Genomic DNA, 12,913 nt, shown 5'->3' with positions numbered 1-12,913 from the left:
GTGATGATGCGTGATGGTTGCGATGAGACGATGAGAAAGGGGCGATGTGACGGACGGCAATTTTTGCCAGCACTTGATGACATGTACGGAGTAAGTACTTGCCTTATTGCTGTACAACTAATTGCTCCTCTGCCTAAGTAAGTACCTCTGTTCAGGTGACCTCGTGCACGCATGTGCAGGTTAGAAGGTATTAATTAATACAAGCATTAGTAGAGTGCAGGCCATGGCACCCAATGATACCATGTACTGTAGATGTACGGAGTACAACTACTCGCATTCACCATTAGTGGGTGGGGGATGTGGGCTCAGCTACTATTTTTGTTTGGGGCGCAGCACCGTTTGGCACAGCACCCAGGCAACATTGTTCCATGTGCCAGGGCTAGCAGCATGCTAGTGATGGTATCCGTAACTCCGGCCGGCTTTCTGTAAAACAGAAACGGACATGCTGCAGGCAGTGCGGACGACGAACACGTGCACACATCTGCGGTGCGTGCATGTGCAGTCTCTGTGCTTGCTTCGTGCCGACCCCATTGCTATTAGATAATGCTGTCTGAACTTTACAAGCATAAGACTTGGTGGGGTGAACGAGTAGCACGAGGTCAAGTCCGAGTTGGACGGTGAGAGATGCCGCCAAAACACCTTGCTGGCAGCTTAGTACGGTACACCTTCAGGGCGTAGTGGTAGCTACTAGGTACTACTAACAACTAGTAAGCGGTGCGGTGAATCCCCCATCAGCCACAGTGCCATTGTCCGCGGTGCCCAGGGCATATTATTACTGTACAGTACAACTACGTTCTCCGTACTGGGTGCTTTTCATGTACTGCGCTACCTTGATACCTACGACTATTCGAAGCAAGCACTCCGCGGCTGCACGGGTGCAGGACGTACATGTACTTGTGCACGCACTGGCAGGGCGTTGATGGGCGTCCTGCACGATTGCTCATCCGCACGTCCATGTACCTGGTGTACAGTACATGTACAGGAACGTGCCATACGTGCTTCGAGGCGCGCTGGCTGTAGCTTTACGTGTACACGTACGGAGTAGGTACAAGCACACACGATTACCAGTGTTGCTGCACTTACTGGTAGCACCAGTAGGTTGTACCTTTGGTTGTGGGTGTACTGAAGGGGGGCGGTCTGCAGGGCCAACGAATAATAGAAGGGGGCGGAGTACTTTCTGTAGAGTGTTGTAGATCTGGGCGTGCATGCACGTAGGTGCTCCGACAGTCAGTCACTCACGTTTTGCGCCAGCGAAACCTGACGTCATCGAGAAGCAGGTTCCTCTCAGTGGCGAAGCGCATTCCCCCACACTGGCTCACAAGCTATTATGCACCTGCATCTTCCAGCACCGGCCCTCGAGAATCGTATTGTCCTCGTGTGCTTGTGCAGCTTACGACATGCGTATCGCCACCGCGTCCCAAAGCAATCCAACGTACGAGTGCGTACCAAGTAAGGATGCAGTGGCATTACAGTATGCGCGCTGCATTTGCATGCGCATCGAAGCATCTCTTGCCGTGTACAGCGGACCAACAGTGGCGCCCACCAACACACGTGCTCCGAACGGCGTCCCCGTGGCCGATTCCGCCCAGTACCAATGCCAGCGGCGGCCGCCTGTACGCGGACATGTATTTGCAGTATGCACCTAGCGTATCAGGCGCCTGGTGCCTGTATGTGCGCACAGTTTCGACGTCCTCGTCGCACCTTGCAAGCACTGTGCTTGCACCCGCTTACATGTACACATACAAGTGCGTGCCTTTACCCGCTTGGTCTAGACTCTGACGCACTTGGCAATTAGGAAGCCTTCGTTTTCTTGTATTCTTATACTCCAACCTTCCTGTCAACTAGGGGTCTAAGTAACTATCTGTAACTATTTACACCTCCATGGAGGCTTTGTAACACCTGCCGTACTCTACCATCCTTTGTACTTTTGGTACCCGGTAGTGTGAACAGGATGCTCATCATTGGAACTTGCGCTCCGTCCACGTGTATTCGGCCTTGGACGTAAGTATGGGTACTGGCCTCGAAACTGAAAGTAAGCAAGTACATGCAGGACATGTCCCCGTATCGGGTTGGAGTACCATGTCCACAATATCCCCGCAAAAGGCAAGAAATGCTCTCTCGATCAAGCAGAGATGCTACGACTAGGAACGTATCGAATGAATGTGGAAGTAAGTACAATACGAACTTGTAAATGGCATGCTAGCGTATGCAAGTACAGCCCGTGCCCAGAATAATTATGTAGTTGCACTGTAAACTGCAAGCAATCCAGTCTGCTTCTCGATGACGTCAGGGTTCACTCGTGCAAGCGTGCACAACTAAGTAGTGCACTGAAAACAAATTGTGCCTAGCAAGTGTACTCGGAAATTGTCCATGCACTCACCGGAGTCGTCAATGATCTTACTGTCTACTCCGATCGACTCCAAGTATACGTAAAGTTGGATTACAACTCCGACGACAAAGCTACAGTAGACAGCCATCCTATATTAAGTACTTATGCACCCACCCACAGAGCGGAGGAGCCTTGCCTTGTACTGAATCCTCACATCGTGCCACTTGTCTGCTCCGTGCATGTAAAAGTACAAATGCAAGTATTGCTGTCCAGTGCAAATACGAGTGATTGCACCTATTTGCACTGATAGGAAGGTGACGTCAACTCGTCTGTGCAAGAACAGTTCTCCACTGTACATGTACATGTACGCCTACATCTACAATAAACGTACCAGCATACCTAAGTACCTTATAATATCCGTACTAGCTACCTATGCTTAGGCTTGAGTACGAGTACTTGTAGGTGTGCTTGTTACTCGCCGGAATACTTACTGTACTAGGTACCTAGGTAAGTAATTAGGTGTAAAGCAAGTATTACTTACAGTCCAGTTTACGTATGTGAAGGAGTACTCCGTACATGTACTCCGTACCTGGTCCTGTACTGTGCTGTACTGTATACAAGTACTCAGTACGGAGTCAACTAACAGCACATGTATGGATGTAGTATAGGTTACAACTGCGGAGTACGGTACAGAAAAAAATTGTCCACTGTAAGAAAGTGCACCTACTTGAACACACCCAATCGATGTCTTCCAATGCAACCATAATATGTTCCAGAACGGAAGGGAGTGCTAGCAAGTGTAGCATACGAACGGATGCATGCGAGTTTATCTACCATACTTGGACTTGTACAGGTAATTACATTACAAGAACAAGTACTTGGCTTTTCTTAAGTACTTACTTACACCTACAACTACAAGTGGGTGTACTCCGCAGATGTACCGTAATACTTGTACTATGGTAAGTGGACCTGCACAGTTACGTACAACGACTAAGTACTTGTAAGCGCACGAGTAAGTGATGATACTTACATGTACTCCGTACAGTACAAGCATACGGAGTACAGGCAGTAAGTACATAAGTATTTATACCACGACGAGGTTGGCTACTCGTGCTTGTTTCGCGCACAGAGTACCACGTCCACCATTTGTTGGGGGAACTTACTTGTACTTGTTGCCTGCACTTGTAGTAGGTGTACGGCACATGTACGGAGTACAGTACAGTAGAATCTAGTGCCATGCTTTATCGCGCTTCCCGTCATTCCCCCCCGGTGATCATGGGGATTCTATGACTAATTACTTACTTGCATGTACTGTACTTACAGCAGGTGTACTAACTTGTACTGTACTTACTTGAGTGTGCATGTTCTTGAACGAAGGACTCCGTCCTCCGTCCCCCGTACATACTGTACAGTATTTACATGTATTATCAATACCATATTACCTAACTCGGTCAGGGGTGCTCTGGGGCATTATTTTGTTCTACAGTACTCCGTACAACTACTGTACTTAGCTGTAAGTGTACATGTACATGTACTTACAGAGTACAGTCCATAAAAGATTGCAATACTGTACTTGCAAGCAAGTATTACAAAGGTCGCTTAGCATGGTCTTTTTGGGATAGAACCTTGCTGGCCACCGGCGTACTTGGCAAGTACAAGTACGGAGCACTTAATATGACTTGCGTGGGTACTCTGCATCAAGTACATGCAAGTACTGTATTTGGACAGTGTTACGGAGTACAGTATCTTGTAATATGTATGTAACATTTACATCTATTCTTGGAACTTCAGTACAGCAACACATGTACAGAATACTCTGTACGGACTACTTACGACGACTTGCTGGTGTCATTGGATTCACTTACATTCTCATGTACGTGTAAGAACTGTACATATGCATGCATGTACATGTATACTTACTTACAGTACGTTGCTCGCCAAGATGCTGGTGCGGCTCCACGTGCCTCTCGACAAGATAAGAACTCAAGTACAGTGTGGCTCCAGGTTTGGTCAATTTTGCGTTTGTAATATAATATAATATAATACATGTACATGTATCCCGTGCTGTACGGAGGGAGTGCTTGTACTTACACGCAATACTTCGTGCTCCGCAAGAATGCTGTAGATACAAGTACGGTAATTGTTAATACAACTACAGTACATCCACGGTATACAAGTATTTACTTATTCATGCAAGTGCAGAAAAGGTTTTGCACTCAGTACTTTGAGTACATGTACAGTAAGTACTTGCAAAGTACAGCATGTGCATGCACTGGACATGTCCTCGTGAGGAGTATTGTATGTGTTTTTGATATCTGCGACAGGGAGTTGCTTGTTTGCAATAACTCGCAGAGTACGGAGTACCCTTACCCGCAAAGTACGTAAGTATGTTTACCAACGGATGGTTCGCAAGTATTCATGTACACATATAGGTAGGCGACCCCATATATATGTGAGTACTGTGCATATATTTGGAGTCAAGAATGTGTCAACGTTATGTGAGATGGTGCAAGTACTTAGGTGTATATAACCGTGGCAATGTCGCCTCGTTCAGCGAGTCCCGTGTTGTGTGTATTCGTCATAAGCCCCGACGTCCCGTCGCTCTGCATCTGGTCATAATCATCATGAGGTTCTTCGGAAGTCTCCTGTTCCTCGCCTCCTTCGCTTGTGCGAGCCCTGCCGAGGTCCATGGGGATCAGCATGAGCTAAGCGTCAACCTTGAAAAGGTGGTGGGCACCAACACAGAGTTCAAGGCGACCGTGACCAACAATGGAAAGACGGACGTCCAAATCCTCAAATCCGGCTCCATTTTCGACTCCAGGCTAATCAGAAAGGCCTGGGTCTCTCGCCCAGATGGTGCGTCTCTTTCCCTCTTCACTCCTCTCATCTCCTCTCGGTCATGCGTAGGTAGACATGCTATGCAGTCTCTGCGACGCACATGCAGCCCACATGCCGAGCAACACCGCGGCAGTCACAATCCGCACAGTAGCTAACACACCGATTCATTCGTGTCAGGCACGAGCGTTGAGTTCAAAGGCATGACTCTCTCGGTTAACTCGGACGTCCCCCTCGACGAAAACTCTTTCCAGCACATTGCTTCGGGCGGCAGGTTTGACGTCATTTTTGACTTGGCCAAGGTGTATAACCTCTCCGGCGGGGGGAAATTCGTTGTTGACGCCCATGGCGTTTTCTTTTTCTTCGAAGGCCAGTCGACGATCTCTCGCCAGGTTTCCTACAATTCACCCAGCATCGAAGTCGAAATCGACGGGGAGCTAGCAGCGAAAGCCGCCAACGCCAACGAACCGAGAAACGAAGCCCGCTCCGTCAGCAGCTTCGCCCATTGCACACCTAAACAGAATGCTATGCTCGCTCGTGCCATCAATGACTGCGTGACTCTGGCGAACGCTGGGAGTGCAGGGGCCCAAAGCTCCGACAGTGACCGCCTTGAGATGTACTTCAAAAATTCGTCCCCATTTGTACGGAACCATATTTCGACTGTTTTTGAAGAGGCTCAGCAGCTATGCGACGTCACCACCTCGGAGAAGGGATATCGCGCCATCTGCCGGACCGATTATTGCGGGAATGACTTTGGATACATTATCGGAAAAGAAATCGCATACTGCCCCTCGTTCTTCGAGCCAAGGGGGTACATATATGGGGGATTAACCGACACTGCAAAGATCTGCTTCAAACCAAGTCGGGCTCACTTTGTCTTGAAAAATGCAGTTTCCTTGACAGGCAGGGCCAAAGGCAAGGTGGTTGAGCACCATGAAATTATCAAGTTGCCAATGGAGCATGCTAGGGATAATCCGGCAAACTACGCCTCGTTTGCGACCAGTGCGAAACTCCAATGCGTCAAAGAGCTTTCGTGGAAATGGGCGTGGCAGACGGCGTCGGAGGCCTTTTATTAAATGGGGTTCGCTGCCGCTTCAAGGAAATGCGACTTATAAATCGGTCCTGGAACAGGTAGATTGCGCGTGCGCTGCCATGAGCGAATGAACTAAAACCATTCTCGGCCACTCAAATGCAAGTCGCATATAAAGTGCAAGGAACATATTCTCTGCTCAACTAGCTGTAATTACCCGGCAGCCATGGTGGCTGCTATTTTAGAGCCTTGTTCCCCATTTCCTCATGTCGAGTATCAAGCGTTTCTGGCACTTCCCAGTGAACCAGTTTCTACTTGCGGCCGATATAGCCACGTGTATTCTTTCTTGATTTCGCCGACCAGAGCTCATTGCGAGTTATGCATGGCATCATCCGATCCGACGGTGACGGATCCAGAGATATGCATCTGTATTATATCAACTGGCGTTGCTTATATCAACTGGCGTTGCTCATGCCAGCCGCCGAGGTTCATATTGTCCTCCACCCGGTAAGAAAGAAGAAACATTGTACAAATGGAAGAGGATTGTGCAGAAATGTAAACTAGCCCAACGCAAAAGGAACCAAGAGTGATTGATGCGCTGCCATCAGCGGTGGTTATGCACAAGTTATAGAAGTTAATCGGTGGAAATAGTGGTATCAAGAGAAAGTGGAAGGAGCAGTAGAACATGATAAAGGAAACTCGCGGCGGCGATGAACCGCCCAGCCAGGTCAACCAGTGCGCGATGGAGACGTGACTCAACCCCAGACCGGGACATTCCTATATGCGGGAGAGTTGTAGCTGTGGAGAACCCGATACTGTCGACTCTCGCTGTCACCGCAGCGGCTCGAAGCCTTTCCACTTTGATCTCGAGATTGGAAATCGGTGTCATCCACACGAGACTGCCTGGTAGGTTCAACGCAGCTATATCGCATGAGGGACCGCTTGCTAGCCGAGGTCAGGCAGTAGCCCAGGCCATTGCAACCAGCTCGCGCATCCCGCGACGGGTTGCCGAGGCTGTTGAGGCTGCCGCTTTGCGACAGCGAACGCAATTCTTGCTTGGAAACCAACGGCTGCGACTGCCGAGGTTCTATCTAAGGGGAGCCCATCACATCGCGAGGGTGAATGCGTAATGGTGGAAGGGGTTTGTTGAGAAGCAGAGCTTGTGAGAGAGGCGTGCGCGACGGCGGCGAGGCTCTCGGGGCAGCCAGATCTGGGGCTGACCCCCAAGTCATAACCCGTATGGTGTCATCTTGCAACGTTGCTCGTGTGTGTCGCGCTGTCAACGCCGGACGACCTTGCTCGGCTCCGGCGACATCCAGCCATTGTTTCGAATGACGGGAGGTGGTCGTCTTCGATGCGGAGTGGCATCCCTTTTCTTGCACATTTGTTCGCGACTCCGAGCCGACCGAGCCGTGCCTGGTTGGCCGAGTCCTCGACTGGGTCTCAAGCTGCCAGCCCTGGGCACATGCTGCAATATGCGGCACTCCTGCTTCAACGGATCGGTGCTTGCTGGCCACCAGATGGTCCATGTTTTGCACGCTCATCCGCCGCCTCGACGTCTCCGGGATCGAATCTGCTCGGGAAGCGATGCACTTGGATGCTGTCGGAAGCATACTGTTGCGTCTAGAAATTCTTGCTTCCGCATCAGACGGGTTGATTGCGAGAGCCTGAACTTCTCGCCAAGATGGAGATGTGCGAGTCACCGGAATGCTTTGCCTCGCGGAGTTGCCCAGCCGATTACGTTCTCTGTTCAGGGCGCCGTTGGAGGTAGCCGAGTTTGTGCGCTCCACCTCATCTTCGTTTCTAGCAGCTTGAATATGCGCAGTTCGGGAGCTTGGATGATTTAACTTCGAGCTTGATGGAGGTGCGTGCTCGTGGCCCTTGCCCGCCCGGGTGGACAGGCGGCAACGGATGGAATGCCATGGCGTATGCATCAGAGAACGTCGGGATGTAGCGTCCGACACACCGTCTCCGACGTGGCGTGCATTGTTCGGCGACTGGCGCGATAATCCAATGCCCACCTGCTGCTCCGTACCCCGTCGTTTCCATTTCTCGTTGGGTGCGGCGCGAATGGATCGAAGCGAAAAGTTCGAGCCGTAACCACTGTCTGCTGATGCAGCGGTGCTGGAGCTAGTAGAAGACGACGTAGAGGTTGAGACGAAGCCTCTGTTGCTTCTCTTCACGGAAGGGGTTCGTTTGTCATGTCTCGATGTTGCTGTGACGGGTTTGGCGTTCGGGTCCTCTCGGACGACCAAGATCTCCGGTGAGAGATAATCCGGCTCGGCGGTCACGACTCTCGTGTTGGATCCGCCATCATCTGCGGCGCAGAAGGCGGACGCATCACCGCATGTCGGACGACTTGCCGGCGCCATCACTTGGTGCTCATCAATGGGGCTAGGTAGCCACGACTGTTCAACGGCAGCCTCGATATCCCGAATCAAGGAGTAGTCTGACGTGATATGCACAGCACGGCTCGAGCCGTCGACCTGCGGCTCGGGTGGAGTGCTTGCGGCGGCATCATCCATGGCCGCACCGTCCATGGACCCGACGTCGGCTAACCCTCGCGACGGGGGCGACTCTTCTCCGGTACAGCTCGAGGTGAGGGGTTCGGTAGAAGGGGGCATTCGTGACTCCTTCTCCGGTGGCATGTCCGTCGCTCCGATTGGGGTGGGCGGACCATTTGTGATTCTGAGCGTTCCGAATCTCATCCCCCCAAGCTGCCGGTAGTCGCTCTCGCAGGGTGTACTGGCGCGCTCTTGAAGATCAGGATTGGGACCTTGCGGAGGCAGCGATAGCCGCGGGTTGGCCACGGTCACGAGGATAGCGTGGTTGACGTGCGGGGGGTGCATCGAGTGACGGCGTTCGTTCCCTGGCTTGTTCAATGATCGGTTGTCTTGCCGAGCAGTGCGCGTGGCGACACCTGGCGTTTGAATGACAGAGCGCCGACGCTGCGGTATGCACAGCGACACGTCCGAGTTGTTTCGCGTCATTCGACAAGCCGAGTGCTCTTCTAGCTCGAGCGAGCGGCACACATCGACATTTCCCCTGCACGTTTCCACATTGGCCAGCGAAATGCGAGATTGAGTTCGCTGCACGCGGTCCGAGCCTTCCACCATCCATCGCCTGCTGTCCGACGTGTTGTCTCGGGGCCGAAGCTGGTGCCCTGGCCGCAAGTGACGGGTTGCCGTGTCCCCGCCAGTCACGCTATCAAGCCATGTTAGCCCGCGTGGTCAGTCTGAGCCGCTTGTCGGGGGAAACAGACCTCTGAGCGCGAGCGAGCGGTTGAAGGGTGTCCCTTTGTCTGAGATAGACCATCGAGCTTGCCCTGCCAAGCTGGCTGTCCCTGGTTTCGCCTCCTGCCATGCCGGTGTGCTGCCAGCTCGCCCTGCTTGGTGAGCGGCCCAGCTGCGTCGAGCCAGCAGGCATGGAAAGCTGGCGTGGCTGGGTTGGCCATGTACCTGCTGGACAGCCAGTACCGTCGACGGACGCCATGTCGTGTGCCTGGGAGTAACATGCATCGGCCGTCGGCGGGGCTCGAGAGGCGGCTAGGTAACTGCTGCAGTATCGAGAGCTGTTGGAGGTAGAGAAGTCGGCGGGACTGTCGAAATCGGCAAGCGAATCATCTTGCAGAGGGTTGGGCTTGGAGAGCTTGTGAGACTTGCGCGCCGGCGCCCGCGAGGACGACGTGTTGCCCATTTGCAGTTGGTTTCCGCAATCCCAGGCCCACCGGAGCTTCTTGCTCCACGGCTGGGTTGGTCAACTTATTCTGTCAAGCTCAGCATCCTGAAGCGTATCGGTAGGGCGTGCGCGCCGTTCAAGGTTAGCACGAGCCGAGGGTAATTTTCAGCAGGAGAACGAGAAGGACACTATCGCCGGCCCAAGAAAGAGCTGGAGGAAGAGTTATGATGAAAAGCTACCAGGTAGATGCGAAGCGGGAGGACGAAGCAACAAGATAAATATGGAAAGCCAAACCAGGAGGCGGTGGGGGGAGGAGGAGAGGGGGAGAAGGCGGCAGGAAAGGCGGCAGGGAAAGGCGGCAGGGGGGGAGGATAATGACGACGGACGGCACCGACTCCGTCAAGGTGATGTTCAAGGTGATGTTCAAGGTGGTGTCAAGGTGGTGTCAAGGGACTCCAGCGTCCAAACGCTCGCTGGACGGCCAGCAACAGTTGGGGGCTGGAGACGGGAGGTAGGATGAGCCGGGGCCGGGATTGGACCATGCAGGCAGGAGCGGCCGGCTGAGAGGTTGCATGCGGAGCTCCTTCCCCCGTCATTAAATTTATCATACGTCCTCTGCCGCCCTCGCCCAGGTTCGAACAACTCCTAATACTCCGTACACCAAGTAATATTCCTTACCACGCCTACTATTATTGCTGCAAGCACACCTACGCTGCTACTTACACTGCTCCGTAAGTGCGAATACTAATATCCAAGCTGCCTTGCCGTCCCTGCCCCATGCTTCATCCCATCCATGATCCACCAGCCCCCTCGTCTAAAACTGTTGGATCATGGAAGCAACGAACTATTAATTAATCGGCACCCTGGTAGGGACAGGAACTAGTGACGGGGCCCCTCCCCCCCCCCAGACAGCGGCTTGCCACGAAGCAAATCGCCACTGCCGAACGGTCAAGGGCCCCCCGAAAGCAACGAGTACTCCGCCAGGCTGGCTGTGCCGTCCTGACCGCAAGTTCATCATACATCAATCAACCTGCTCCTTCCTGGAGCGGCGGGTTGACTCTGCTCATCTCGTCTGTCAGCCTGCCTTCGGGGTATGGCGTTGGCGTTGACGACGGGCGAATGAACGATGGCAGCTTGAGGAGCCGCCGTCCGGAAAAAATCGAAATGACGATCCATCGCTTCAACTTTACGAAACGAGTATGGCGAAATTACTCCGTCCTCGGACGTGTGTGGAGAGCTTGACACAACGACGCGGAGCGCAACATTCTCCAGGCGGGTGGTGTTTGATTGGTCATGACGAGCGCCTCTTCCGTGCCCCGCGCCCTGAGGTTGAGACATGCCAGCCAGCGGCCTTCGCTCCAAGATGAAAACGGACAAGGGGCTGGGGTCCTCTGGACGAGCCTGATAATTTGCCAATGACATGACGCTTCGGCAATCCTTGTGACGATGATGGATACCGCCTCGGCTCTCTCTCGCCGCCATTTTTTCGGCCGGCAACGACAAAGGATGCTGTCTTCCAGATCCGTCGTTTCGGCACCATTGGTTTCGAAGCGGAATGCCGAGACAACTCTATCAAGTATGTGAAACTCTCTTGTCGCTCGTCGACATCGCCGGCGACTCGTGTTCGAGCACTCGGGCTCGCGACTGCCAATAATTGCAGCTAGCGGGCAGCTCAGGTTGGCTTGGGACCCCCATTTGCACCAACGGACGGCGATAACACCCCTCTAGCTGCTGTTGCAGGTGCTGTCCACGTCGATGAAGGAACAAAAGGCACGGCAAAGATTCTCCATCCTACTCTCTTCACACGTGTCTGCCCAGCCACCATGACAAGGTATAAACTGGAAGGTCCCGTTTGTCCGCACCGAAACAATCACGGAGCCTGGAGTAGCGCGCCACACAAACCTTTCGTCATAAACCACCTTTGCCAGCCGCCCGGCTTGATTTCGCGCAACCACGCTCTAGTGTCGCGTCACGGGCGACGCTCGGCGGCCACAAAGCGGTCCGGGCCATAACACCATCGAACCGGCAACGTCGATGTGAGCATTGGCGTCAAACGGACAGGACCGAGCTATCTTCTCACATTGGGAGGCGCGTTTCAGATCTGCACCACTCCATCCGAACATGACAAGATCCCGTTCCGCCTTGTTGAAACCCGACAGTTGCTTTCGGTATTTCTGATTATCACACCCTACACCTGGAGTCGGGGATACCGTGCTCCGAATCCCAGGGATACACGTCACCCCGTGCCCAACGTCGATGGAGCCAGTGCCGTTGGCGCACCGACCAGTCGTTTGTCGGAGCGGATTCTGATCTGATCGATCCCCCTTGACGGGAATATCGTCTCGATTTCAGCGCTGCTGCCCCTGGGACGGACAGTGAAAGCTAGGGGCACCCCAACCCAAGTCGAACAGCCCGCCATTGTTCGATGTGCCATCACGGCTCTGGGGAGCTCTAGGCACCAGGGGTTCATGACTGCATTTCTTCGACTGTGCCAAGCTCATACTTTTGGAGAAGGCGGCCAAGTTCTGACCGACCTGCTTCTGATGTCGAGTGGTGGCGAGCTCGCGGTAGCGCAGGCGCAACTGAGAGTCTCTGATGTCGGCCCTCCAGGAACCTGGTAACCGCCCGGTTACTTCGACTTCTGAATGTGACAAGAGCCTGTACGATGTCATCCTTTGGACTGTTGGGTTGGCATCCCTGACCCAGTGGGAATCGAGATCCAGAACAGGCTCCTGAAGCCGTCAGGATCGCAACAGGATCTAAAACAGCGAAGCAGTCGAAAACCCAACCAATTGTTTCAAAGACCAGTCGCATGCTGCGGTCACCATGTGCTACTGATCCACAATGCGATTCAGCACACGATTTCCGTTCGTCACTGGCATCCTGCCATATGATGTTTGTAGAACCTCTCTCCCGGAGTGGTATGATCCGATAATGCAGCATGTTGACCTTGGCCCCTGACCTTGAACAGGGTTGAAGGTTTATTGCGAGTGTTTCCAGGAGACATGATGTATCGCCATCATCGGGATAGACCGGGTGAC

General features: G+C 53.0%; 2 protein-coding genes across 2 annotated transcripts; one reads left to right on the top strand and one right to left on the bottom strand.

Annotated features, from left to right (window-relative positions):
* Positions 1-4,953: 4,953 nt before the first annotated feature.
* Positions 4,954-6,240, top strand: DCS_02168 (uncharacterized protein; the record flags this gene model as incomplete). Its single annotated transcript, XM_040799497.1, has 2 exons — positions 4,954-5,185; positions 5,345-6,240. The coding sequence occupies 2 exons, from the start codon at positions 4,954-4,956 to the stop codon at positions 6,238-6,240; spliced, it is 1,128 nt and encodes a 375-aa protein (XP_040660380.1).
* A 1,045-nt stretch (positions 6,241-7,285) lies between these two features.
* On the bottom strand, positions 7,286-9,890 carry DCS_02167 (uncharacterized protein; the record flags this gene model as incomplete). The annotated part of the gene is made up of 2 exons (XM_040799496.1): positions 7,286-9,398; positions 9,457-9,890. 2 exons carry the CDS (start codon positions 9,888-9,890, stop codon positions 7,286-7,288), a joined length of 2,547 nt encoding a protein of 848 aa, XP_040660379.1.
* Between the last annotated feature and the right edge of the window lie 3,023 nt (positions 9,891-12,913).

This window comes from Drechmeria coniospora, chromosome 01 (genome assembly GCF_001625195.1).
Source record: "Drechmeria coniospora strain ARSEF 6962 chromosome 01, whole genome shotgun sequence".
NCBI classification, from domain to species: domain Eukaryota; kingdom Fungi; phylum Ascomycota; class Sordariomycetes; order Hypocreales; family Ophiocordycipitaceae; genus Drechmeria; species Drechmeria coniospora.
The sequence above is the reverse complement of the archived record's forward strand: the minus strand, read 5'-3'. Positions and strand labels throughout refer to the sequence as shown.